The sequence below is a fragment of the Trachypithecus francoisi genome, unplaced genomic scaffold, assembly GCF_009764315.1.
Source record: "Trachypithecus francoisi isolate TF-2019V2 unplaced genomic scaffold, Tfra_2.0 Lachesis_group5, whole genome shotgun sequence".
Lineage (NCBI taxonomy): Eukaryota > Metazoa > Chordata > Mammalia > Primates > Cercopithecidae > Trachypithecus > Trachypithecus francoisi.
The window spans coordinates 59081213-59106861 of NW_022681470.1; the positions used below are offsets into that span (position 1 = coordinate 59081213).

Here is a 25649-nt window from a genome sequence, read left to right on the forward strand (position 1 = left end):
CCTGAGCGTGGAGCTTGACATGCGTGCTTGTTTTTAAAAGAATACTTGATGATGTCCGTGGGTCAGCTAGAGGCCCACTCAGACCCCTGAATCTGTCCCCTTTATCTTGTATTTGACTAAAATCTGGTAGGATATAAGACGGATTGGAGAAATAAATCCCAGAGAGGATCCATTAGATTGATTTAGTCCTCTGTGGCCTGTAAGGGCCCCTGTTTTCCAAAGGAGATATGCTTCTTGCACATCCATATCTTACACAGAGAGGTGTGAGTCTCTCTGTCATTCCTTCGCTTTGGGGGAACCAGACTGGTAGAGTGAAGCTCTGAGTTGTTTTTTTGTTTTGTTTTTTGAGACAGAGTTTTGCTCTTGTTGCCCAGGCTGAAGTGCAATGGCACAATCTCAGCTCACCACAACCTCCGCCTCCAGGGTTCAAGTGATTCTCCTGTCTCAGCCTCCCAGGTAGCTGGGATTATAGGTGTGCACCACTATGACCATCTAATTTTGTTATTTTAGTAGAGATAGAGTTTCCCTAGGTTGGTCAGGATGGTCTCGAACTCCCGACCTCAGGTGATCCGCCCACCTCAGCCTCCCAAAGTGCTGGGATTACAGGCGTGAGCCACCGCATCCAGTAAAGCTCTGAGTTTGAGTCCCAGCCCTACCTCTGCCTTTGGGCATTTCTCTTTATCTCTCTGGGCTTCAGGCTCCTCCTATGAGACGAGTGAGGCCGCAAGGCTCCTTCAGGCTCTGATATAGTGTGATTCTTAGCGTACACTATTGTCCTGGGTCACTGTCAGGGGGTCACTTCTTGCTGTCTAACCTAAAGCTCTTCTGCTACGCTTGCTCCCTGTTAGGTCCTCATCTCGTTTCAGTCAATTCGGACCAGGACCCTATGTCCCCAGCGAAGGGTCCCCTTCCCTCCTTCCCTCCTTCCCTCCCTGCTTCAGCCTCAGCTCTTAGCTGGGGGAGTATGAGAAGCAGTTTGGCCCTTGACAGGTTAAGCTGTTTCCCCAGAGCCTAAGCAAGCCCAAACTGGCCTGTGAGGGCCCTGCTAATCTGCCCCATTACTGCAGGTAAGAATTATAATCAGAAATCACTTGAAGGGCCCAGGTCCACGTGGGAGAACGAGAGGCGCTGTTGGGGGTTGTTGATTCTGTTCCAGAGCTTAATTGGTATAATTGCTCTCTTCTGCCTGCCAAGCCAGAGTCCATCAGGATTGGCTCTCCCACCTTCTACAGGGAGCTGCTTAAAAAGGTCTTTTAGTCCCCAGTGGAGGATTCTACTGGCCGCTCAGAGATTCCTTCAGCAATCCAATACCCCTCTCCTGGCTGCCAGGTGGCAGGGGAGCCTAGGACCCACCTACCCTAGAGGACTAGAGATCCCAGGGGAGCCTGAACCCTGACTCGAAAGGGTAGGGGATTTCTCAAGCGAGCACCTTATCCTACCAGGAGCTGGTCGGAGAGATAGTAGGAGGGATTGCTCTATAGCCAGGTGTCGACCCTTAGGTGTCCCAAGAGTCAGAGGTTGCTGGGGGCAGGGAGCGGGTGTCCAACAAGAAAAGAAAGGGGAGGCTGGGCGCGGTGGCTCACACCTGTAATCCCAGCACTTTGGGAGGCTGAGGTGGGTGGATAACCTGAGATCAGGGGTTCAAGACTGGCCTGGCCAACATGGTGAAACCCCGTCTCTACAAAAATACAAAAAAGTAGCTAGGCATGGTGGCATGCGCCTGCAATCCCAGCTACTCGAGAGGCTGAGGCAGGAGAATCACTTGATCCTGGGAGGCAGAGGTTGCAGTGAGCTGAGATTGCGCCGTGGCACTCCAGCCTGGGCAATAAGAGTGAAACTCTGTCTCAAAAAAAAAAAAAAAAAAAAAAGAGAGAGAGCGAGGGAGGGGAGAGGGGAGAAAGTTTAATAGAAGCCAATACGGTGCCTGTCTCCTGCTGCCTCCTCCACTCCCCTCTGTGCTTCGTGGAGTCTCCCTCTAAGAGGGTGTTTGTCCTCACAGTCTCTTGGGTGGGCAGGTCATCAAACCATACAGCTGAGGGAAGCAACACAAAAGGCTGAAGGAGGGGATTTGTGGCTACATCTGTGTCATGGCGAAGCCCACACCTTCCACATCACAGGAGCCCCCGGGTCAGAGCTGCCAGATAAAATACAAATGTTGCATGGGACTTACTCAAACTTATACTTGCTTATCTGAAATTCAGATTTAACTGGGCATTGTCCCAACTATTACACGGGACATATTTATGCTAAAAATTGTTATTTATCTGAAATTCAAATTTAAATGGGCAGCGTGTTATTTTATTTGCTATATCTGGCAGTGCTACCCTGGGTCCACGCCCCAACCCCAAGCCCACCTGGCCTGAGTGTAAATGCCCCCCGACTCTCTGCTCACCCCAAACACAAACACAGGCCTGGCCAATTTCTTCCATGTGCTCATTCCACCTTCTTCATTTGCCAGTTTGCTTCCCTTTCTCCTTTGGTGTGTCCCAGTTCCCAAGTACCAGGAGCAGGGCTGCAAACACCTCCCCTCTCCAGCCCTCGGCTACTCCACCTTGCCCCTTCAGGATACCATAAGCCAGGACAGAAGATGGATCCTCCCTGACAGAGCAGAAAAAGGCCTGAAGGCTCAGCCCACCCAGCCCTTCCCTAAGAGACTGAGAAAGTGAGGCCCTGTTTTAAGCCACTGCCATGCTTGGCCCAGCCTGGCAAAAGGGCCCTTCCCAAGCTCTCCTGCCTATGGGTTACACAAAATGCAGGAGATGGACTAATCGGGACTGTAGGTTACATGTATGAATGTGCACATGCATGTGACTGGCAAACGTGTGTACTCACACATAGGCACATGCATAGCAAAGGCCACTTCCAAGTGCCCCCTAAGATCACAGAATAAGTTTTCCCCTTGCCCTGCCCTGACCCACTTCCTGCCTGCCTCCTAGCACCTCCTTACGGTACGTGGCCATCTTCTTGGCTCAGCCACAGTCTCTGCCCTGATATCCCAGGCTGTCCCAGGTCAACAGGTTCTTACCTCCCCTCATGCACCTCAGTGCCAACACTACACAATGGTGAGGCACATGAATTTTGACGTTAGACAACTTGGGTTCAGATTTAAGCCTTGCAGCTTACTAGCTGTGGGGCCTTGGGGGGCTTAATCTCTCTGTAAAATGGGGCTAATCAGAGCTACCTCAATTTCATTTTTGAGAAGATATAGGACAGAGTACCTGGTATTGTATACCTGGCATATGACAAGGACTCAATAAATGGAGACAGTGATTAATATTGGTGTCATGGTTGTCACTGTAGGGATGTTCTCTGCCCTGAGCTTTGGAGAAGGAGGTACTGCCCCCCCTTAGGGAGTGAGGCTTCCTGGATCTGTTAATTTACCCATTAGGGAGGCAGTAGCAGAGAGCAAGGCCCGGATCTGCGAGAAATGTCAGGCCCTAGCCCCTCCCTGGCCCCACATCCAACGGGTTGCTGGGCCTTATCAATTTGACCTCTTTTTTATTTTTTTGAGATGGAGTTTCACTCTTGTCACCCAGGCTGGAGTGCAATGGTGTGATCTCGGCTCACTGCAACCTCCGCCTCCCAGGTTCAAGCAATTCTCCTGCCTCAGCCTCTTGAGTAGCTGAGATTACAGGCATGTGCAACCATGCCCAGCTAATTTTGTATTTTTAGTAGAGACGGGGTTTCCCTACATTGGTCAGGCTGGTCTTGAACTCCCGACCTCAGGTGATCCGCTCACCTCAGCCTCCCAAAGTGCTGGGATTACAGGTGTGAGCCACTGAGCCCGGCCATCAATTTGCCCTCTTAAGGATATCCGAAATCTGTGTTCCCTTCCCCCATCCACACTGGACCTGCATTCTCTTCCCTTGAGGCCCTCATTTGTGACACCCCTTTCCATCTCTCCTTGTTGAAATTCTACCCTACCTTAAGAAGGCCATCTCAAATATGACTTTTTCTTTGTGGTCCTAAGCAGGACTCAGGGCTTAGGGATCTGTCTGTGGTCTCTGGAAAATCTGGGACTAAGATGCTGCTCCCATGGAAAGGGCCATCCCAAGGTCAGGAGGAGTGTCTGGGCATCTGCTGGTTGGGCATCTGCAGATGAGAGCCCTCACCACAATGGAATGGGGTGTCAAAGCAGGACAGCCTGGATCCCCGACCATCCCTGGTAAGGAGGGCTGTCCAGGTCTCCTCTAGCCTACTGGTGTGCTTGGTCAGGCCATCAGTTTGAGGCTTGGAAGCAGAGAATTTAGAGGGCATTTGTTCACTCATTTATTTATTGCCCATTTATTTAAAAACATTGAGTGCCATCTGCAAACTAGGCATTGTGCTGGGTGCTGGGAGTTCACAGCTGAACGTAGTGCCTGCTATGGTCATTTATGCAGGAGGTTGAGGTACAGCCCTCATCTTCTGGAGTAATTGATGATCAAATCCAAGAACAAGGGCTCCCAGGACCAGCTGAGCACTAATCACAGCAGGAAATGGCTTTCTACATCCTCATTCAGTCTTCCTGTCTTCTCCAGCAATCCAAGGTCATTAGATGGGAGCATAAGATATAGAAAACCTAGCTCAGTGCTTTAAAAACATTAATGTGCTGATGAATCAATGAATCACCTGGGAGTCAGGTTAAAATCCAGGTTCTGATTGAGTAAGTCTGGGGTGCGGCCTAAAATTTTGCATTTCTAACAAGCTTCCAGGTGATGCTGGGGCTGATGGTCCATGGGAGTCCACATTTGCACAAAGCTCCCCAGGGTGGTTCAGCCACAGACCATTAAGGCTGTGATGGCCACCACTGGAGAATCATGTCCAAGGTGACAGGCCTTGCCAGCAGAGGGCACTCACTGAAGGCCTTTGGTCCCATCATGTCAGGTTTGATGTGGGTGGGAAGGGTTTCCTAACTACAGCTTTCAAAGAATGTCCTGGTGAATGCGCTTTCACACCCAAGACTGCAGTGTTGGCCCATCCACCCATGGTCCCCTTGCTGGTGAGCCAGGGAGTATTTCCCAGTGGTGCTTGAGGTCTTCACAGACAGAGCACTGGTGAGATGCTTAGGGAAAAGACAGAAGCACTACTGGACCTTCTACAAGGGGGCTTGTGCTATTGGGATGAAAGATCACCCCATCCCCCCCTACTGATCACATCACTTCTCCTTTGGGTTGCGGATTATGGGGCTGTAGGGCCTTTGTGGATAAGGCTGGGGTTTCCATGGCTTCAACGCTATATGGCTATGCAGGAGGACCATGGCTCAGGGCCAAGCCTCGCTTCAACATAGGAATATCCAGCAATAGATCCATGGTACAGGTCAGTTTGTCTGGTCCCTGTGAGACCATCAGCTTAGGACAATAGGGGTTCAGCCCAAGTCCCAACCTGGGGCTCAGAGACAGTAGCATATTGATAAAGGCTATCATGGCCTGGGCACATATGTAAAAAGCTAAGGTTGAAAATCTCCTTGTTTTGCTGGGCTGCTAAGATCTTCTATGGCTCCCATCAGTAATCCTCGTATCACCCTAGAATCTCTGGTTATGCAAAAACAGGATCACCCACCATCTGTTCACCTGTTCTGAGAGGCAGCTAATCAAGAATTTCAACTGTGGCATGCAGGAGACTCCCAGAGGTCATCGACTGAGCAAGAAGCCCCAGGACTTTAGCAAGAGCCCCTTGCCCCTGGGCCCTTGAAGGGACAAGGAACAGGTGGTGCTAGGGATGGGTGACAGGGAAGGGCTTACACTTTTGGGGAGGCATTTTTCTTTGGGTTGGTTCAGAGGGAGGACATTTCCCTCTGCCAATGCTGAGAAATCTCCATTATATGGTCTTGGACTATCACAGAAGAGTTAGGAAGGTCAAGGTCACACTCAGAGAGCAAGGGTTTGGAAACCCGGGAGTATGGATGTGAAGGAAAATACTGGCTATTCACAAACAGGCTATGGGTTCAGCCTTGGGTCTGAGAGGAAGAAGGGGGATCATTCGTGGAAACATATGGCATAGAGGATCAAGAACTATTGGCTGGTGGGAGGTGGAGGTTGCAGTGAGCCAAGATCGTGCCACTGCACTCCAACCTGGGCAACAGAGTGAGACTCTATCTCTTCCCCCCCGCCAAAAAACAAAAACTATGGGTTGGAATGGAGCCAACTATGGGAACTCGAAGAGGTGGGATACAGGATACATGTCACAACTTTAGTCCCAGGGAACCTCAAAGGCCCTTTTGAGGGCCTGGCTGGCCCAGTCTAGCCCCAAAGCTTGGTCTGCATCTTGCCTTGGATTGACCCCTCTCCATCCTCTCTTCCACCAGGCGCCTAGATGCCAACCTCATCTCCCTGGTCCCGGAGAGGAGCTTTGAGGGGCTGTCCTCCCTCCGCCACCTCTGGCTGGATGACAATGCACTCACGGAGATCCCTGTCAGGGCCCTCAACAACCTCCCTGCCCTGCAGGCCATGACCCTGGCCCTCAACCGCATCAGCCACATCCCCGACTACGCCTTCCAGAATCTCACCAGCCTTGTGGTGCTGTGAGTGCTGCTCTGTTCCCCATCCCCAGTGGGGTTCTGCTGGGGGCTGGGGGCTGCATGTTTACCTGAATTGGATTGGAGTCTGGCTAGCTTTGCTCTTCTTTGCATGTTGCTAAACCTTCTGGTCTCCCTTTGGAAAAACATGAGGATGACCATTCCCTGTTGATCCCATAGGGTTATCATGAGGTCGAATGACATGAGAGCTTGAAAAGTGCTCTGAGGGTCACTAAAGGGCCAGGGTACTACAAAAAGAAATTAAGCTATTATTTTCTTGCCATGCACATATAATAACTATACCATGATAACTGAAATACAAGTCAAGAATTTCTTAAGTAATTTCTACCATATTTGACAATTAGATGATGCAGTCATATGCTTTGGCACAGAGATGGGATAAATTCATCTCATTTCCCAGGCCTTAAGAAGCAGAGAAAAGCCATCACTTATAATTAGACAGCAAAACCCCATCACTGTAATTACCTGGGAGATATCATCCCTGGCAGGAACTGGGGACTGGGGTTAACTCTGCCTTCCCAGTGGGAATTTTAGAGGGCAAATTAGCTCCCAGCTAATTGCTATGAATGATTGGTAAGTTCATAGGGTAATTACTAAAAGGGCTTGGAGGTCATGTATAATTGCTTTGGGTTACACACTAATTGCTGCAGGAACATGGCTTAGGAACATGCGTGTTAGTGACGCTACTGAATGGTAACATTCCTCCCGCCCCCCACTTTTGAAGATCTGGCGTGATTTTCTAAGCGAGGGAATGGATGATACCTAGTTCCATTTGAGAGATGAAAGGCAGGCACCAATTTGTTTGTCTAATTCTCTGTCCTGGGAAGCTGGAGAACCAAGATGAATATCTTTGTGGACTATATTCTTCTGTCAGGATGCCTTACCCTCCCTTCTTCTGCGAGTCACGGAGTTGGGGGTATTTATAGAGGGTAAACAGAACAAGGTGATTGGTTCTAACTTTGGTGATATCCCCGTGACATTGTAAGGGGGTGGGGTCAGGCCTCTGTGAGTGGTGAGATTACTGGAGAAATAAGAACTTCATGGTTGGCCCCAGATGGATGAGCAGGAGCAGGCATTTATTGAGGCCCCATGTGGTATACTGAAAACTCAAAAAACTATGAGATATAGCCACTGCCCTTGAGGAGCTTTCCGTCCAGTTGAAAGAACAGAATAAATATGGGGAAAAAATAATGAATGATGTAGTGTAACTTATGCTAACACAGTCAGATGATAAGTTCAGAATCATAGCAGCATAGGTATGGTGGGAAGCCTGAGGTGGAGGGGAGGGAGGCTTCCTGGGGGAGGTGGGATGGGACCTGGGCCTGGAAAGATGGTGAAATGAAGAGAATGAGGACATTCCAAGCAGATAGCAATAAAGACACGGAGGGGAGAGTAAGTGTGTTTGACTGCCAGTAACCACGCAGGTCTGGCTGGAGCAGAGGGTCCACATGCAGAGCTCAGGAGAAGAAGCTGGAAAGGTGCATGTTGGGACTTGCAACGTCAGAACAGAGAGCTTGGCTTCTATCTGCCCGTGTGGGTGGGGGAAGCTTGAAGGTTTTCAGGCAAGGGTTAAAATGGAGTATTTTAGGAAGATTAATTTGAAGGCTGGATTGGAACCGAGGCAGACTGGAGACAGGAAGGTCAGTTCAGAGGTTCTTGGTCAAAGTCCAGTTAGTTTAAGGAGGTGGTAGAAGGGATGGAAGGGACGGCATGACTGTGAGGGCTGTTTTGAAGGAAGAATTGACCTGATTGAGAGATTTTCAGAGGGTAGAAGACCAAGAAGAAGGTAGGTCATGGGTGATTCCAAAGTTTGAGTGGGAGCCAAGGAATTGGCCTGTAAGTCAGGCCTGTTATAGATCTAGGAGGTATTGATGGGGAGGCCCACTGAGGACAAAGAGGGACAAGGGACTAAGGAAAGAAAACCTACTAGTGTGGGAGCAAAGCTGATAGAGAAAAGCTGGTCCCTTTGCATGGGGAGAGGCTAGAAACATTATCCCTTTGTCCTTCACCTGCCTCCAACTCATGGGATGGAGGAGAGAGGCTTTTAGCAGAGGGTGACTTGTGAAGTGGACAGGAAGCTGGGGAATGCTGTCCAGGGACTACGGGATGAGCTGTAGCTGTAGGAAGGCCCAGGAGGAAGAAAAGGAAGACTGGATATGATGGGAAGCAAGAAAGATATTTGGTTAAAATCAAGGATTGTACAGGGGCCTGGCTGGCGGTGTGAGCAGGCAAGTAGGGTGGAAGAGAAGGGGCTTCTCTTCAACCCAACCCTGAACTTTCATCATCCAGGTTGCTCTGCCACATGTGGAACACCCCTCACCACTGCTCTGGCACCAACAGGACCCCTAGGTAGCACTTAGTTGGACAGCAGTGGTATCATGTGTGTAATCTTGTCTCTTTATCTGGGCTATAAGCCTCAACACCTCCCCCAGACTGGGCCATTTGGGGTGCCCAAGATGCCAGGGTTGAATGAGTGGTTTAGGGGAGAAAGTTGGAGGGAGGAGCTAGATGTTTAGCTGAGACAGTTTGGACCTGAGATACTGGGGGAGGCAGAAGAGGGTGGAAAATGGAGATGGAAGTTCAACAGGAGGCAAGAAGAATGATAGAGTTTGATGACAATTGGTTTATAGGTGTGAAAGAAATGGGAAAAATTAAGGGGAGATCACTCCCAAAAGGCGGTGTTTTCCCCTTTGGATCAGAAGCTCCCTTGGGACAGGAGTCTGTCTCCTGAAACAGAACCTCATGGAGCAGGTGGGTAAGGATGGGGAAGACAGACAGAAGCTTTAAATCCCCAGGCTCACAGGAGTCCCGTCCTTAACCATCTATGTTGGATGAGGCCTGCCCATTGTCTTTCTATTTAAACAACATCTTGGAGGCCAGCCTGATTTTCTTCCCCTTGTCAATGATTTCCTTCTTCTGCCTGAAGATGTTTTTAAATTCTTGAATTTAATAGTTTAACTAGGATATGTCACAGTATAGAATAGTCAGTATTTAATTATCCTGGAACAATATATGCTTTTGAGCTGCAGATTCCATTCTTTCGTCATCTTAGAGATTTTTTGGTATTATGTCTTTGAATATATCTTCAGTCTCATTTTTGGATTCTCTGCTCCAGAAACATCAATTATGCTTGTGTTAAATCACCTTTATGTCTTCAGCATTTAGTTTTTGTTTTAACATTTTTGTCTCATTTAGCCATAGTCATCATGATTATCTCAAGTTTTCTCTCTGACACCAATTCAATTTTTAGCAGTGTCTGTACTGTCCCTTGTTTTACATTTATTGACTCTTTTTTTTAGTGATGTAGTGTTGGTCCTCAATTTATTTCCTTAATCTACTGTGTCATTTTTCCTTTCACTTAAGAACATTTGTCTTTGAAATAATGTTTTATTGGATTGTTTTGTAGCAGAAGGCTACTGTGAAAAATTTCTTTGTGTTCCTGATCCATTAGTTATCTTTCCTTCTAGGCTTGAAACTTTACCTGCCTTTTGCATCCTCTTTCTTCTTGCTCTCAGTTTCCCTGTTGTATGTTTTCATAATTTCCATGCAGTGCTGTTTTTTTCCGGCTTATGCTTGGATAGCTCTGTCCAGTTCAAGCTGCATCACCTTGGGTCCCCCTTTGCCTGGAATGCCCTTCCCTCTGCTTGTTCAGTTCACCTGTCCTTCAGGGCCCTGCTCTGGATCACCACCTCTATAAAGCCTGCCTTGATTCCTCTGGCCTCACCAATCTGCCTGTTCTCTGAGCGTATTGTAGCTCTCTCCAATTGTAACAGAAAGCTTCGCCTTTAATTATATGTTGTCTGCAGTGGTTTGCTGTTGGCTCCCGTAAGTACGTCTGGCCACTGAGTCAGGCAGACTGGGTCCTGGGGAGCCCGGCCATAGAAGAAGCCTCAGACTTGAGCCCGTCTGACATCAGAACTGTCTCCTAGAGCTTAGGGGAACTTGCTTTAGCTTTTTTTTTTTTTTTTTTTTTGAGGCGGAGTCTCGCTCTGTCGCCCGGACTGGAGTGCAGTGGCCAGATTTCAGCTCACTGCAAGCTCCGCCTCCCGGGTTTCCGCCATTCTCCTGCCTCAGCCTCCCGAGTAGCTGGGACTACAGGCGCCCGCCACCTCGCCCGGCTAGTTTTTTTGTATTTTTAGTAGAGACGGGGTTTCACCGTATTAGCCAGGATGGTCTCGATCTCCTGACCTCGTGATCCGCCCGTCTCGGCCTCCCAAAGTGCTGGGATTACAGGCTTGAGAACTTGCTTTAGCTTTGGCCTGAGGCTTTCCTCTCCCTTTTTCCTTTAATAGAAAATCAAAATGGGGTAGCCTATGGTCAATCTAGCCTTGGAGATTGTGGCTTCAGAAGTCAGTCTTGGCCAGTCAGTTTGTTCCTAGAAACAAAGGGATGGACCATTAGGGTCATTCTGTCCATGCTTCTGCCTCCACTTTCCCACTCATGCCACTGTGTGCCCTTCCATTCCCTGGCCCCAGTGCTGTCGGCACCCATTCTGATGCGTCTTTCCTTCCCGTGCAGGCATTTGCATAACAACCGCATCCAGCATCTGGGGACCCACAGCTTCGAGGGGCTGCACAATCTGGAGACACTGTGAGTTTTGAGGTCTTGGTCAAACTCTGTCCTGCCTGGTGATGAAAGCCTGGAGTCCTGGAGTGGAGGGAGCACACAGAGGGAAGAGCCAGCAGGCCTAGGTGCTGGGGTCTGGCCCCGGGCTTAATCACCCACATGCCCCTCCCTGGCACTTTCTCTGGAATATCACTGATAATGGATTTCTTCCTCCTTCAGGTGGTCAGAATGTGCCCTCTGGGAGTTCAGAACAGCCCAGGGAGTAGGAACCTGGGATCTCCCTGTGGGCAGAGACCACCAAAATAATGAAAATTCTGGACAGAAATGGAAATTGCAAGAAGCTTGAGGAATTAGAATGTGAAGCCTGGGGAATAGAAGGCATGGGGGTAGGGCTGGGGCTGACTTGATGGCAGTTTTGATATCTGTGTAAGGGTGGCTGCTGACGGAAGGGAGAGTAATACCACAGAGTAATGCTGGGATTGTTTGCCAATTGATCTAACTAGCTAAATGATTAACGGGGAGATGGCCCATTCAGCGCTCCAGCCTGACTATAAAAAGCACCCAAGCTGTTGACTCTCAAAAAGCCATATTATTCACACATCATCATCTTGGAATTCAGTTAAGGTCAGAATGCACCCAAACCCTCCCATCATTTCCTCTGGAGTCCTGCCAGCCCCCGCACAGTGGGCTGAGTGGGCCCCACTTGAGCAAACAACTGGCTGGGCTCTCTAAGTGTGGCCGTCTGTGCCAGCTGGGGTCCCTCAGCTCCCATGGGGGAGCTGGCTACCACAGCCACCTGGTACAGGCCTGGGAGAGGGGCGATGGGGAAAGAAGGACCCCCAGGTCACCAAGTGTGAGCCACTAAGGTTGCGGTAGAGCTCATGGTGTCGGGGGGGATGGCCACAGTTTCTCTTGCCCCCTACTTGCTCCACCTCGCTCTCCATAACCAACCCCCCTTATTCTCCACCCCCACCGACATACCCCAGGACATCACTCCTGAGGTGAGGGGTTTTCAAGAATCCAAAGCAGCAGAGGAGAAAATGCTGCGAGTCAAGCCGTGACCTGGGAAGCAATGTATTGGGGAAAACCATTTAGCAAAACCTATCCCAGGAGGCCTGGGCTGACGGCATTTGTGGTGGTGCAGGGAAAAGTAATGGGGAGGCTGAGACCCAAGCTCCACTCTTTTTTCCTGTGGGCACAAGACCCAGGAGTGTGGCTGCTTTCTTGGGCTCAGCCTGAAGCAGGAGAAATGGCAGAGCCAGCCCAGCTTTGCCGGCATGCTCACCCTCTTGAAGACTGAGGACTGAGGTGTGGGGGACATGTCCCAGCCTGGAGGCAGGATGATCGGAACCTCTCCCTGCCACTGTGCGTGACTTGGGCTACATGTTCCTCCCTCTCTAGCTGTCATAGACAGCTGGGCAGTTAACTCTGGACAGTCTAGCCCACTCAATCAACATCTGAGAAAATTGATGTCCAGGGAGGTGTCATGGCCTGCCCAGAGTTACTCCCTCAGTTAGAGACAGAGCAGATCTAGGGTGTGTTAATGAGAAAACATACATGAAAATCCCTAGGGTAGAGCCTGCTGTCCTGTTTTGTCTGGGTCAAATGTGAGCTGTGTGAGCCTGCTATGTGCCAGCTGTTTGGGGGAATCCTGGATGTAAGAGATGGTCATTACCCTGCAAAAGCCTGTGCCCCCACAGCCACCCTCCCTCAGGAGATATAAGAGCTTTTAGGGCAGTGTTTGGAGTTGCCGTGGATGAGCAGGGCAGGAGAGAGTCCAATGCCATGGGCCCTGGAGTGTGGGCGCTGTTAGCTCTGCTGGGAAGTCAGTTGGGGAGGGGATACATATACTGGCTGTGTGTTGGCACCTCTAAAAAGCCAGCTAGCAGCTGTTTCTTCACTTTTGGGGCACACTGCCTAATTCTTTCTCAATTAGCCACTGGATTGCCATGCAGGGCATTTGGCTCAGCTGCTGCTGGCTGAATTACAGAGCAATCCTGCCGCTAAGCACCCACTGTACCTTTCATCTACAGGAGCACTTGATTCCATCACACAAAGCCCAGGGCCTGCACCCACTTTACCAATGGGAAAGCCAAAGCTAGGAACCTGGTGGCAAAGCCCTTGGCATCAGACAGCCTGGGGTACAATGCCAGTTCTACCAGCTGTGTGACCTTGGTCAAATCATTTGCCTCTGTGAGTCTCCATTTTCTAATCTGAAACATAATGCCAGTAATAAACTAATCTTGCAGGGTTGGCCTGTGGATTAAGTGAGATGATGTGTGTAAAATTCTTACAGACCCTGACAAGCTGTATAGGAACCTGCCCTACACTCCTTTCTCCTTTCCCATCCCCTCCTCTGAGGGCCTCCATCTCAACAATACCCCTTTCTTCCTGCCCTTGAGGGGGTGAGTTCTTCTTCCAACTTTTGATCTCCAATTAAAAAGGGGAAAAGTGTGTTCTTTATCCTCTGTTCCCCAGAGCTTTTGCTGGGGAGCCTGCAGGGGCAGCCAGATGTGGCAGGGGGAGGAGTAGATAGGAGAATAAAAGGAGAAAGAAATGATAGTCAAACCTTTTAATTGTTGCATAATTGGCACGCTTTGCAGCCTCAGTTATTACTCTGGAGCTTTTCATGTGAGCTTCTCACTGGAAGGGTATTTCTCCCTCAGGCCCTGTAAATCTCTGCCACTTAGACTTCTCTCATCTCCAGCAGCAGAGGGAAGATCAAACCCCTGCGGCCCGAGCTGCGGTTTGGCTGGAGCTGTGGTTTGGCTCCTCTGCAGACTCCTCTAAGTGGGGAAAGCAGCCCCCAGCCATAGCACCTGGGGAGGAGGGGCCAGGTGTGGGCATGCACACGTGTGGTCACACAGGCATCTGGAACTGCACAGCCAATCATGTGCACATGCAACACACGTGCCACAGGTTGCAAGCCCTACATGATCCTCACTCCACATAGGCAGCCCCACCCCACAACCCAGCACAGCACAGAAATGCCCATCACAAATGCACCTGCAGCAACACGGCCTCTGTTATGCCCTCAGCTCTGGAGACCAGGCTGTTTGGCTTCCAACCCTGGCTTTGCCTCTGCAAGCTGGGTCAGCCAGAGGAAGTAACTTCAGCTCCGTGAGCCTCACTTCCTTCATCTACACATGGGCTGCTGCAGAGATGGGGGAAAGTGGGAGAGACATACACCATGCTCTCTTTTACTCAAAAAGGGCCAACAAATTCAAGTGATTTGGGCAGGGTTCAGGGGATGGGCACTGTTGAGACCTGTCTCTTGCTTAGCAGAACAAATCATGCCAACTTCACCTGCCCCACCCCCTTCCTGCAGAAACCTTGCTGTCCTCTGGAGAAGTCTGACCTCGTAGGAAGGAAGCTCCTAGGACATTTCTCCTGATGTAGTCATAATCATTCCAGACTTTGCCAAGAAACCTCAGCCAGAAGCAGACAGGTCATGCTCCATCCTGCATCCACAACTCCTTTCTACTTCCACAATGAGGATGACGCCCACTTGCTGGGAAATTGAGAATCGGAAGTGGTCTAGCCCCCAGACTGTGAAGTAGTATTTCCACTTACCAGATCAGACCAAATGTAGGTATTTGGGGGTGAGTTGCCCACGTCTCTATAGTTTGTAAGTGATGGTAAACCACTAGAAACCATACCTCTTGCTTCATAACACGTTGCTTCATTTAGCACGAGGTTCTGTCAAGGTCAGCTCAATCGTAGGACTTCCCAGGTATCTAGACTGAGAGATAAGAGAGCATGCTGAAGAGCATTTTTAGGAAGGTTTTCCCGGGAGGCTTCAGGACCTGAAACCCTAGGTCAGTGTTTAGAAATGTGTGCCTGGAGGCCATGAGGAGCTAGTCTAGCCTGACAGCTAATCTTTAAAAATCTTTGCAAGAAAAGAAAAGGTCTAGCAAACCCAATTGCATCCTAAAGGGCCCACCCTCATGCTCTAGATCTGGGAACTTGATGGCTGAATCTCAGCTAGAACCCAGGAGGGGACAGGGCCCAGGATGGACCCGGGGACAACAGTGTCTCACCTCTCTTGGGCCTGGATGATGCTCCCTGGGCCTTGTTATAACCTCATTGAACAAATCAGGCCCAACTGGAGCCCTGTGCTCGCTGGACACTTCCCTTTGGAGGAGAGCCTGGGGCCATAGTGAGAACAGAAATCTGGCCCCAGCTGTCTCTCTAAATCAGGACCGGCATTCAACAGGGGCCTGGGATGGGAAGAGAGCAAAGAAGAAATGTATCGAATTCTGCCTTATAATACAAAATTGTACCTTCCACATCGAATCTCCTCTGGTGACGGATGCTCTGGTGATCTGTTTCCACAGAACATTTTTACTTCAACAGTGACTGTAGCTAGAAAATGTTCCTCTCTCTGTGTGTCTTTGAAACTAATGCCAACAGGAAACTGGCTCTGACTTGGTTCTGAGAGTATCTGGCCTATGCCTCACTCCTGGCCCTGATGTCAGCCTTTGGCCAGGGACAGGAAACCAGGTGGACTTCCACCGAGGTCCTCCCAGGGCTCGGGGTTCTTCCCGGGGTAGAATGAGGATTCATCTTGACTCAGCAGACCTAGATTCAAATCCTGGCTCTGCCACCAGCATGTGACAGGTATAAGTCACCTGACTTCTCAAGAGCCTCGGTTTCCACAAATAGAAAATGGGGATAATAGTTTTCAATTGAGAAGATTGTTGGCAAGGATTGTATTAAATGAGATGACTTCACATGGGGCCTGGAACATTATAGGTGCTTGATTTATGTTGGCTTCCCTTCCCTAAGGTGGCTGGGAGGATGTTACCCAGAAGTGTCATTTCACACTGGTCCATGCTGTGTCTTATCTCCTCTGTAGGATGGATGGGAATTTCCAGGCAGTCAAGGCATAGCTACTGTGTTAATTTCCTGTGGCTGCCATAACAAATTACCACAAATTTTGTGGCTTAAGAAAACAGCAACGGCCTGGCGTGGTGGCTCATGCCTGTAATCCCAGCACTTTGGGAGGCCAAGGCGGGCGGATCACGAGGTCAGGAAATCGAGACCATCCTGGCTAACAGGGTGAAACCCCGTCTCTACTAAAAATACAAAAAAGCCGGGCGTGGTGGTGGGCGACTGTAGTCTCAGCTACTCAGGAGGCTGAGGCAGGAGAATGGCGTAAACCCGGAAGGCGGAGCTTGCAGTGAGCCGAGATTGCACCACTGCACTCCAGCCTGGGCGACACAGTGAGACTCTGTCTCAAAAAAAAAAAAAGGCAACTTATTCTCCCACAGTTCTAGAGGTCAGAAGTCCAAAATCAAGGTGTTAGCAGGGATGGTGCCTTCTGGAGGGTTTGAGGCGGAATCCATGCCATGCCTCTCACCTCACTTCTGGTGTCTGGTGGCAATCCTTGACTTGTAGACCTGTCACTCCAATCTCTTACTCTATCTTCAGGTTGCCTTTTTTTGTTTTCTTCTGTGTCTCTCCTTTGTGTGTCTCATCTTCTTGTAAGAACATTTGCCATTGGATTTGGGGCCACCATGTTAACCAAGGATGATCTCATCTTGAGATCTTTAATTCCTGCTGCAGAGGCCCTTTTTCCAAATAAGCTCACATCCACAGGTACCGGGTTTGGACATATCTTCTGGGGGCTACCTATGTTTCAACCCACTATACAGCTATCCTGGTGGGCTCTATGACAGAGCCCTCTGGGACAGGCTAATGGCTTGGGGCAGAGGTCCAGATGAATCTTGCAAATTTGCCTTTGTATCTCAAGGTAAGTGCTGATAGTCCCACTAGTTACTGGGTGAATAATAATTACCTGCAGTTAAGAGAATTAGAAATATTTTTTTCTGAAAGGCTGTCTTGTCTCATAACTTATTTATCCCCCCAATCACTTGTTGAGAAAGACAAGGCAGGAACTGTGTATCCTCATGTTACAGATGGGAAACTGAGACAGAGGGTGGATGACTTGCCCAAGGACACCCAGCTAATTAAGAGCCAGGATTAGAACTTGGATTTCTCTGCCTTTGGCCCAGTGTCAGCCCATTAGACCACACTGCCTCTTGAGGCTAAGAATCAAGGAACTCTCTTTCCTTGCCAGTTCTTAATCATCTTACATTTGTGGGTTTATTAGCTGCAAATTTGTAAGGTTCTGTGGCTTATAGAGGTATTTATTGTTCCATATAAATTTTTTCTGGCTTCCCCCACAGAACCACTAATAACTTTTAACAGGCAGAAAATTGAGCTGCCCAATGAGTTTGTGTTGCGTTCTGTGACCGTGACGAGTTATTAATAGTTCTTCCCAGCACAACATTCCCTTTCCCATTGCCCTGGTGTGGGGGTAGCCAAGGTCACTGCTCCTGTCATTGCTGCCTCTCCCTCCCCGGCTGGCAATGGGGACAAAACTTCCGCTGTGAACTCTACCCCCTCCGCCGACTGCTCCCACAGGCACCCCAGCCAGCTGGTCTAGAATGGAGAGGAAGGGAGGTTAAGGGGGATGGGGAGGATTGGCCCACAGGTTCCTTAGTAGATGTCACGGAGAGGAAACGAAGTTCAGGTCTGGCCCTCCCATATCTGTAGGAAGGAGGAGCTGGTAAGAATTAAAGATTACCACTCTCTTTACTTCTGTTTCTTTAGATTTACTCATTCCATACATATTTATTAAGTTTTTAGTATATGCCAGGCCACCATTATAGGCACTGGGAAAACATTTATGAACAACAAAATATAGCCCCTGCTGTCACAGAGACTAAAGGGTTCTAGAGTAGAAGTCCTGAGTTCTTTTAAACTTATCATAAATGCACGGTTTCCAGCATTTCTGACCTCATCACCCTAACCCCTTAACCTTGGCATGTCCCAAGGCTCAAGTTCTCCCAAGACTCAAGTTCTGTTTACGCTCTCTCCCTCCGTGTTCTCATCTGGTCTTGTATGTTTGCTGATGGCTCCAGCCCAGATCTCTCTCCTGAACTCCAGACTTAAATATTCAAAGGCCCTCTTAATGTGCTCACTGGATATCTAACAAATATCCAGACTTCCAGACTGAACCCCGAAGTCTTTCTGTGAACCCATCCCACCAGAAGTCTTCCCCAGCTCAGTGATGGCAGCTTTACTCCTACAGTTACTCAGGCCCAAACCTTGGAGTCATCCAAAACAACTCTCTTTCTCTCACATCCCACATCCAAGCTGTCAGCAAACTCCATTAGCCCCATCTTCCAACTATATTAAGAATCTGACCACTTCTCACTCCTTCCACTGCTACCACGATGCTCCAAGCCGCCATCCTTCTCTCACCTGGGTTATTGCAGTGACCTTCTATCTGGTCACTCTGCTTTCATTCTTGTCATCCTACAATCTATTTTCAACACAACAACCAGAGTGACTCTTTTAGTATACAAATCAGGTCATGTTACTTTTCTGTTCCAAACCCTCCAGTGATTCCTCATCATACTCCAGGAAAAAAAGCCAATATTCTGTACTGGTCTACAAGGCCTCAGATGCTGTGGCCCCTTGCTGCCTCTCTGGTGTCACTCCTTCCTCAATCTACTCCAGGCATGATGGCTTCCTTGAATACACTACGTTTGCTCCTGCATCAAGCCTGTTCCTTTTGTCTGGAATGTTCTTTCCACCATTATCCACATGGTTTACTTCCTTACCTCCTCCAAGACTTTGCTCAAATGTCACCTTTTAAGTATCCTCCCTGGTCACCACTTTGCAACCTCCATTCCCAGCACTCTCCGTTTTCTACTTAATTTTTTTCCATAGCACGCACCACAATCTGATATCCCAATAATTTGTTTACTCACTTAATTGCCTGCCTCCTATCTCTCCGTGAGTTTTATTCACTTTTATATTTACAGCTCTTGACCCAGTGCCAGTCACAGGGAAGGTACTCAATAAATGTTTGGTGAACAACTGTTTCAACAAATAGATGTATGGCTCCTGGCAAATCTTAATCCTCTCTGGGCTTCAGTTTTCCCATCTGTACTGGGAGGCATTGGACTATCTAACATCTAAGGTTCTTCCCAGCCCCAGTCACATCTATACTCTGAGATATGCAGTCGCTAGCCCAGACCTCTCCTCTGAACCCTAGATGTAAGTATCCTCTAGTCAGTCCTCTCACAGTCCAGGAGCTGGCACAGGTATCCCATGCTGTCTTGGAGAAATGGCCTGGATATGGACTGAACCCACAAGGATGGTCCCTCGGCCCTCCCTTTGGTCCAGGTCACCTTCCCACACGCCAGTTGGTCAGAACTGCAAGACCCTAGCCTTTGACTGGCAGGTCCAAGTCTCTGGGAAAGATTATCAGGCCACATTCTGCTGTGGTCAGGAACACCTCCGAGCCTTCAGGTCTCCTGTATTAACAGGCCCCAAACATCCAGGTGAAAGATATGTTGCCCACAGAGGTCTGATTGCATCCAGAGAACTGGATCCTGTTCTGGGTGCCATATCTTAAGCATGGCAAAGGCTCTCCTGGGAAGGGTGGTGAGAATATGAAGTGTCACAAAATGTGATTCAAAAAACTGAAGAGAAGCCTTGGATAGAGTACAATGATCATCTTTGGAAGGCAGATTACATTTTATGCTCTTCCAGCTGACAGGATGAGGGCTAAGCAGGGAAGTGAAGATGAGCACTCCAGCTGATGGTAAGGAAGGATTACTTAATCTGCAGAGTGGCCCAACAGTGACAGCACCAGAGACACCCAGCATGTCAGTGAGTGCCTTGCCCTTTAGATAGTTCTAGTACAAACTGGATCCTCATTGGGCCAGAATCTCAGAGATGATTCCTCCTTTGGGGGCAGGTTGGATTATTATATTTTACCTCCCTTCTGATTCTAGGTTTCTGTGGTTCCAGGTGCTTCATTAGGGCAGGGCAACAAGTAATCTCAATCTCAGAGACCAGTCATTTTCTTTAAAATCAGCGCTGCTATTGCTTCAGGTAGATTCTGAGTTTTCTCTCTGGTGAGAAAGAGAATGTAGGTGGAAGGAGGGAGGTTGTATCTGTGTCTCTCAATGGAAACTAATGACAACTTTACTCATTGCTGCATTTATTAATGGGTGGCCTTTTATGTAGATTGTTTAGAAGGTATAACAATACTATTAGTCATAAAATTTTGGTTGGTTCTTGGCTCACCCAGTTATCTGCCCCAAGCACGTGGAGTCATATTTAGGACAGAGGCTCTGTCTGCAGTATGAGAAAAGCAATTAAGACATGTATTCACTATGCTAGGTTGCCTTTGTTCCAGGCCTTCGGGAGATAAAAGGCAATTCAGAGTTTACAATCTATCTAAAATTTCTGTGTTTTGTATTTCACAATGGGGAGCTGGGCTCACCCATATTCCCCCATGTGCCCTTATCTATGGTTCAGTAATAAACACAAATGTTAGCCTTGAGAATAAAAATGTGAGTAGAAACCCAATTAATGATATTCATCTTTCTTAATTGCTATGAAAAGGAGATGGGCCAACTTGCGTGCTGACTTTCGTAGCGTCTAAAGAATGAAAGTGTCTGTTCTAGTAGCTTATGTCTAGTAAAAGGAAGAGATCAAAGGAATTGGCATTATTTGAACATCTACTCTGTGCTAGTCTCTGGACCAGGTGAACAGAGCAGTCTTATGCAATGGTTATGTCCCATTTACAGGTGAAGAAATGAGCTAAGAAAATTAAGAGATTTGTTCAAGATGATCCTGTTGGTGCACAGAAGACAAGAGCTCTCTCTAACACAGATAACATACAAAAAGACATTTAACTTCCAAATCATAGTTATTTGGCTTTGACATGCTTATAAGCACCAAAAGAAATGCCTGCAGAAGCCCAATCCTCCACGTCTATTTATCCTCTCTCCCTAAAACTTTTTTCTTAGCCCTGCTATTTAGAGCCTAGTCAGGATCCAGCTCTGTGTAGAATATAGGAAAGTGTTTTAAACCAGGAGCCAAGAGGCCTGAGTTTGAATCCTGGCTCTGGAACTTGCAGCAATTTACCTCCTCTCTCCAAGCTAATTTCCTCATCAATAAAAAAAGGGGGAGGGGGGCCGGGTGTGGTGGCTTACGCCTGTAATCCCAGCAATTTGGGAGACTGAGGTGGGTGGATCACCTGAGGTCAGAAGTTTGAGACCAGCCTGACCAACATGGAGAAACCCCATCTCTACTAAAAACATAAAATTAGCTGGGCATGGTGGTGCATGCCTGTAATCCCACCTACTCGGGAGGCTGATATAGGAGAATCATTTGAGCCCAGGAGGAGGAGGGTGTAGTGAGCCGAGATTGCACCATTGCATTCCAGCCTGGGCAACAAGAGCAAAACTCTGTCTCAAAAAAAAAAAAAAAGAAAAAAGAAAAAAAGAAAAAGAAAACGAAGGAACTGGATAGGATGACTGTAAAATCCTGCCAGCTCTGTCTTTTGAATCTACATCTGAATCTACAGTGAGGCTCTCCAGAGATCTCTGAAGTTGGCCATTTCTGCATAACCTGATGGAAAAGAGAAAATTGGGCATTTGGGTCCTTGAACAGCTTAGGGCTGGGGTTGCCTTCTCAGCTACTTTTACTGATTGCATGAATTTGCCATCTGTTTTGATTAGATTTGGCTAGAAACAGCCCAGCAGATGAAGGGGTGTCTTAGCTATGGACAGCTGCAGCTTCCAGACTGAGCTCTGACTGGAGTTGGAAGAGGTTTCTCTTTAACTTCAGTCCTTCCCCATCTGCTTCTAGCTCCCGGGAGCAGGAGACAGAACAACGAACTCTTCCTGGGCTGCTGGCTGGTTGTGGGCTGTTAAAGATAATAGTCTAGTAAGCCGTGGATGAGTTTTCCAGCTGAAGCTTAGGGCATCATAAGCCATCCTGCAATGGAAGATACACACTGAGCCTGGTGCCAGGGGAGGCCTTCCCTGCAGTCACCGAGAGTCTGTGTGTTAGAGTCTAATCCCAAAGGCCGAGACACTGCCATGAAGCAGCCAGCTACCAAGGCCAAAGGAGCCCTCATCTTGAGACGCTGCACAATGGACTCAAATGGTCATCCTACAACAGTGAACATTCACATGTGTGGCCTTGTGCCTGGGCTGTGGCACACATCCATGGCTTAATAGACTATTATCTTTAACAGCCCACAACCAGCCAGTAGCCCAGGAAGAGTTCGTTGTTCTGTCTCCTGCTCCTGGGAGCTAGAAGCAGATGGGGAAGGACTGAAGTTAAAGTTAACATCCAAAAGTTAACCCATATGCTTCCCAACCTCAATAAACTTCCTGTCTCATTGGGGAGACAATATGCATGTAGAAAACCCAACTGTAGACTCAAACTGCCTGGGCTTCAATCCCCACCCTTCTAGCTATGGAACTGTGGTCAAGTGATTATCTCCCTCTGTGCCTCAGTTTCTCATCTCCAAAATGGAGGTCATTATGTTACCTACCTCAAAGGGTTGACATGGCAATTAAATGAATTAATATATGCAAATCACCTAGAACCATGACTAGTGCATAGTAATTACTATTATTACCTCCACTATCATTACCATTGTAACGCTATGCATGGAGAGGAAGAAATCCCAGAAAAGTTCCGAGAGAGTGAGTGACTCCTTCTGACTACAGGGATTGGGTTGGATTGAGGGAGAAAGGTATATTTGAGCTGGACTTCAAAGGATGACTAGGATTTCAATAGCTATGGATGTGGTGCAAGGGTATTTCAGGCTGAGGGCATGAGAGGTGCAAGTAGCTACACAAGGGTGTGAAAATGGCACAACCCATGGAGAACTGAAATGGCAGATGAAGCTGAGGGATTAGTTAAGGGCATCGGAGCCCATTAAGGGATTTGGATTTTGTCTGTAAGCCCTTGTTCTGGAAGCCTTTCCAGATTTTTCAACAGGAGAATGACAGACTCAGTTTTGCATTTTAAAAAGGTCTTTCTGGCAGATGTGTAGTTGCTAAGAGTGTGGCTTCAGACTCACACTGCCAGGGTTCAAATCCTGGCTGTGACACCGAATTAGTTCAGGTAGGCTAAATGGCTGTGACATATAGACTGAAACATGGATAATGGCACAAACACAATAGAAGTTTATTTCTGGATCATGTAACAGTCTAAGGAGAGTGTGTCTTCTTGGCAGGTGGCCCTCGTCCATGTGACAGGGATCTGGCTTCTTGGGAGCTTGCCACCTCTAGGGCCTCACAGTTTTTGGCCTGTAGCTGGTGGAAGGGTAGAGAGACCAGTGAGGAGACAAGTTGTCAATTTTATAAATCCTGGACTAGATGCGGTATGCACCACTTCTGACACACCCACTGTGAGGGAGGCTGAGAAGTCCACTCTCGCTCCATTCCTGGCATTCTTCCTATTACGATAAGCTAGCACTGCCCTATAGAACTTTCTGGGATGATGGAAATGTTCTGCATCTGTTCTTCTCGTATGATAGCTGCTAGCCACGTGTTGCTATTGAGCACTTGAAGTGTGGCTAGTGAAACTGAGAGCTAAATCTTACATTTTATTTATTTGTAGTTAATTTGAATAGCCACACATGCCTAGTGGCTACTGTATTGGTCAGTGCAGCTATGGAGAAAAGAGAGAGTAGATTGTGACTTACAGGCAGTGGAGTCTGCCACAGACAGGTATCAGTTCTGTGACTGAGTGACTAATTTAATCTCTGTGTCTCACTTTCCTCAACTGTCAAATGGGTATAATAGTAGTAACTGCCTCTTGAGGCTGTTGTGAGGATTAAGAGATTATTCGGACAAAACACTTAGGGGCTGGCACACATACAGTGCTCAAGCAAGGTTATCATATGGATGACTTGGAGGCAGGGATAGCAGATAAGAAGTGTACAACAGTCCAGAGGAGAGAGCCCTATAGAATTACCTCCAAGTATTGCCCTTTGCTCCAACCAAGCTATATTGCTTGCTCTTTTCTAAACACGACTCCACAGCACTCACTTCCTCTAAATCATGCTCTCTTGCCTTCATCGGTTCATCCCTTCGTATTGAAATCCTGCTGTTTAGAGGCCGGGCGCGGTGGCTCAAGCCTGTAATCCCAGCACTTTGGGAGGCCGAGACGGGCGGATCACGAGGTCAGGAGATCGAGACCATCCTGGCTAACACGGTGAAACCCCGTCTCTACTAAAAATACAAAAAAACAAGCCGGGCGAGGTGGCGGGCACCTGTAGTCCCAGCTACTCGGGAGGCTGAGGCAGGAGAATGGCGTAAACCCGGGAGGCGGAGCTTGCAGTGAGCTGAGATCTGGCCACTGCACTCCAGTCCGGGCGAAAGAGCGAGACTCCGCCTCAAAAAAAAAAAAAAAAAAAAAAAAAAGAAATCCTGCTGTTCTATCAAGACCTGGTTCAAATGTCACATTTCCATGAAGCCCTCATGGTCTTCCCAGCTCTGTGTGATCACTGCAGTCTGTGAAGGTCCTGATGCTTCGTGTGCTCTCCACAGTCATATCAAAGATGCTCTTTCATCATCTTGTGCATTTGTCTAGATAGGAGTGGGGTTTTATTTTTTTAAACCCATCTCTCTACCTTCCACTTTACCCAGCAGAATTCTTTGTGTATTTCGAGGAGGCAAAAAATGTTCATTGCACTGAGTTGATTTCATCAGGAGCGGAGAGAGTTGCAAAGACATGTTCCCTGGATAATTAGAGGCACAAATTACATCTACATGGTACTATATGAAGCAGGACTTTGGCAATTTCCCAGGTCATTAAATCTGTGTAGATGTCCAAATGGGAAAATTCCGGCCGCCTCATTGGCATGGAGTTTGCAGAATTCTCTTTGACCTTTGCACAGTTTTTATTCTTTCACATTTCTCAACAAAAAGAGACTTCTAGTTCACATGCCTTTTGCCATATGTCTTTTGCTACTGCCTGTTAGGCCACTCCTGCAAAATTCCTGACCAGAAACTGCCAAGGAGGGCTGGAACTACCCAATGGATTGCCTGGACATGGGTCCAAAGAACTGTATAAGGACTCAATGATAGCAAAGTCACATGAAACCATCCCATGGTCTCTGTGGCCCCAGGCAAGCCACTCAGGACTATCTTGTGTCTTTTGCAACATCAGCCTCAAAATCTGAAGGATGTTCCCCCAAATACTCTAGATTCTCTTAAGAGTCCATTAGTGTTTTCATTAATCAGTTTATTTAGATGTCTTCATTGCTTCATCCATCAAGTATTTGTTGAGTTTCTGCTGTATGCCAGGATTATTCTGGTGTTTAGAGAGAATATGAAACAATGCTTTTATTTTCAAGGAGCTTTCATTCTAATTGGGTGGGAAGAAAATAAACAAAAATATATGTCAGGTGACTAAGTTCTGTGAAGAGAAAGAACGGAAGCTGTCTCATTCTATATTGCTACATAACAAATCACCCCAAAATTTAGTGGCTTACAATATCACTTTATTATTTCTCATGAATTATGGCTTTGCTGGCTCATCAGGGTGGTTCTTCTGCTGGAACCATCCCCTGGGCTCATTCATGAGGTTGCAGTCATCTGGATGCTCAACTAGGGCTAGGAGGTCTAGGGAGGCCACTCATATGTCTGGGGCTTTGGTATTGGCTGTCGGCTGGTCTTCTCTCTGCAAATGGCCCTCATCATTCAAGAGTCTAGCCTGGAATTTCTTA

General features: G+C 48.1%; 1 protein-coding gene across 2 annotated transcripts in view; it reads left to right on the forward strand.

Moving 5' to 3' along the window:
- LGR6 (leucine rich repeat containing G protein-coupled receptor 6) overlaps positions 1-25649 on the forward strand; it is a 126392-nt gene that overhangs the window by 75264 nt on the left and 25479 nt on the right. For both annotated transcript variants that reach the window (XM_033198351.1, XM_033198352.1), the window contains exons 5-6: positions 6287-6502; positions 11036-11107. In XM_033198351.1, coding sequence (XP_033054242.1) covers positions 6287-6502; positions 11036-11107 — 288 coding nt within the window. The remainder of the gene's footprint in view (positions 1-6286; positions 6503-11035; positions 11108-25649) is intronic.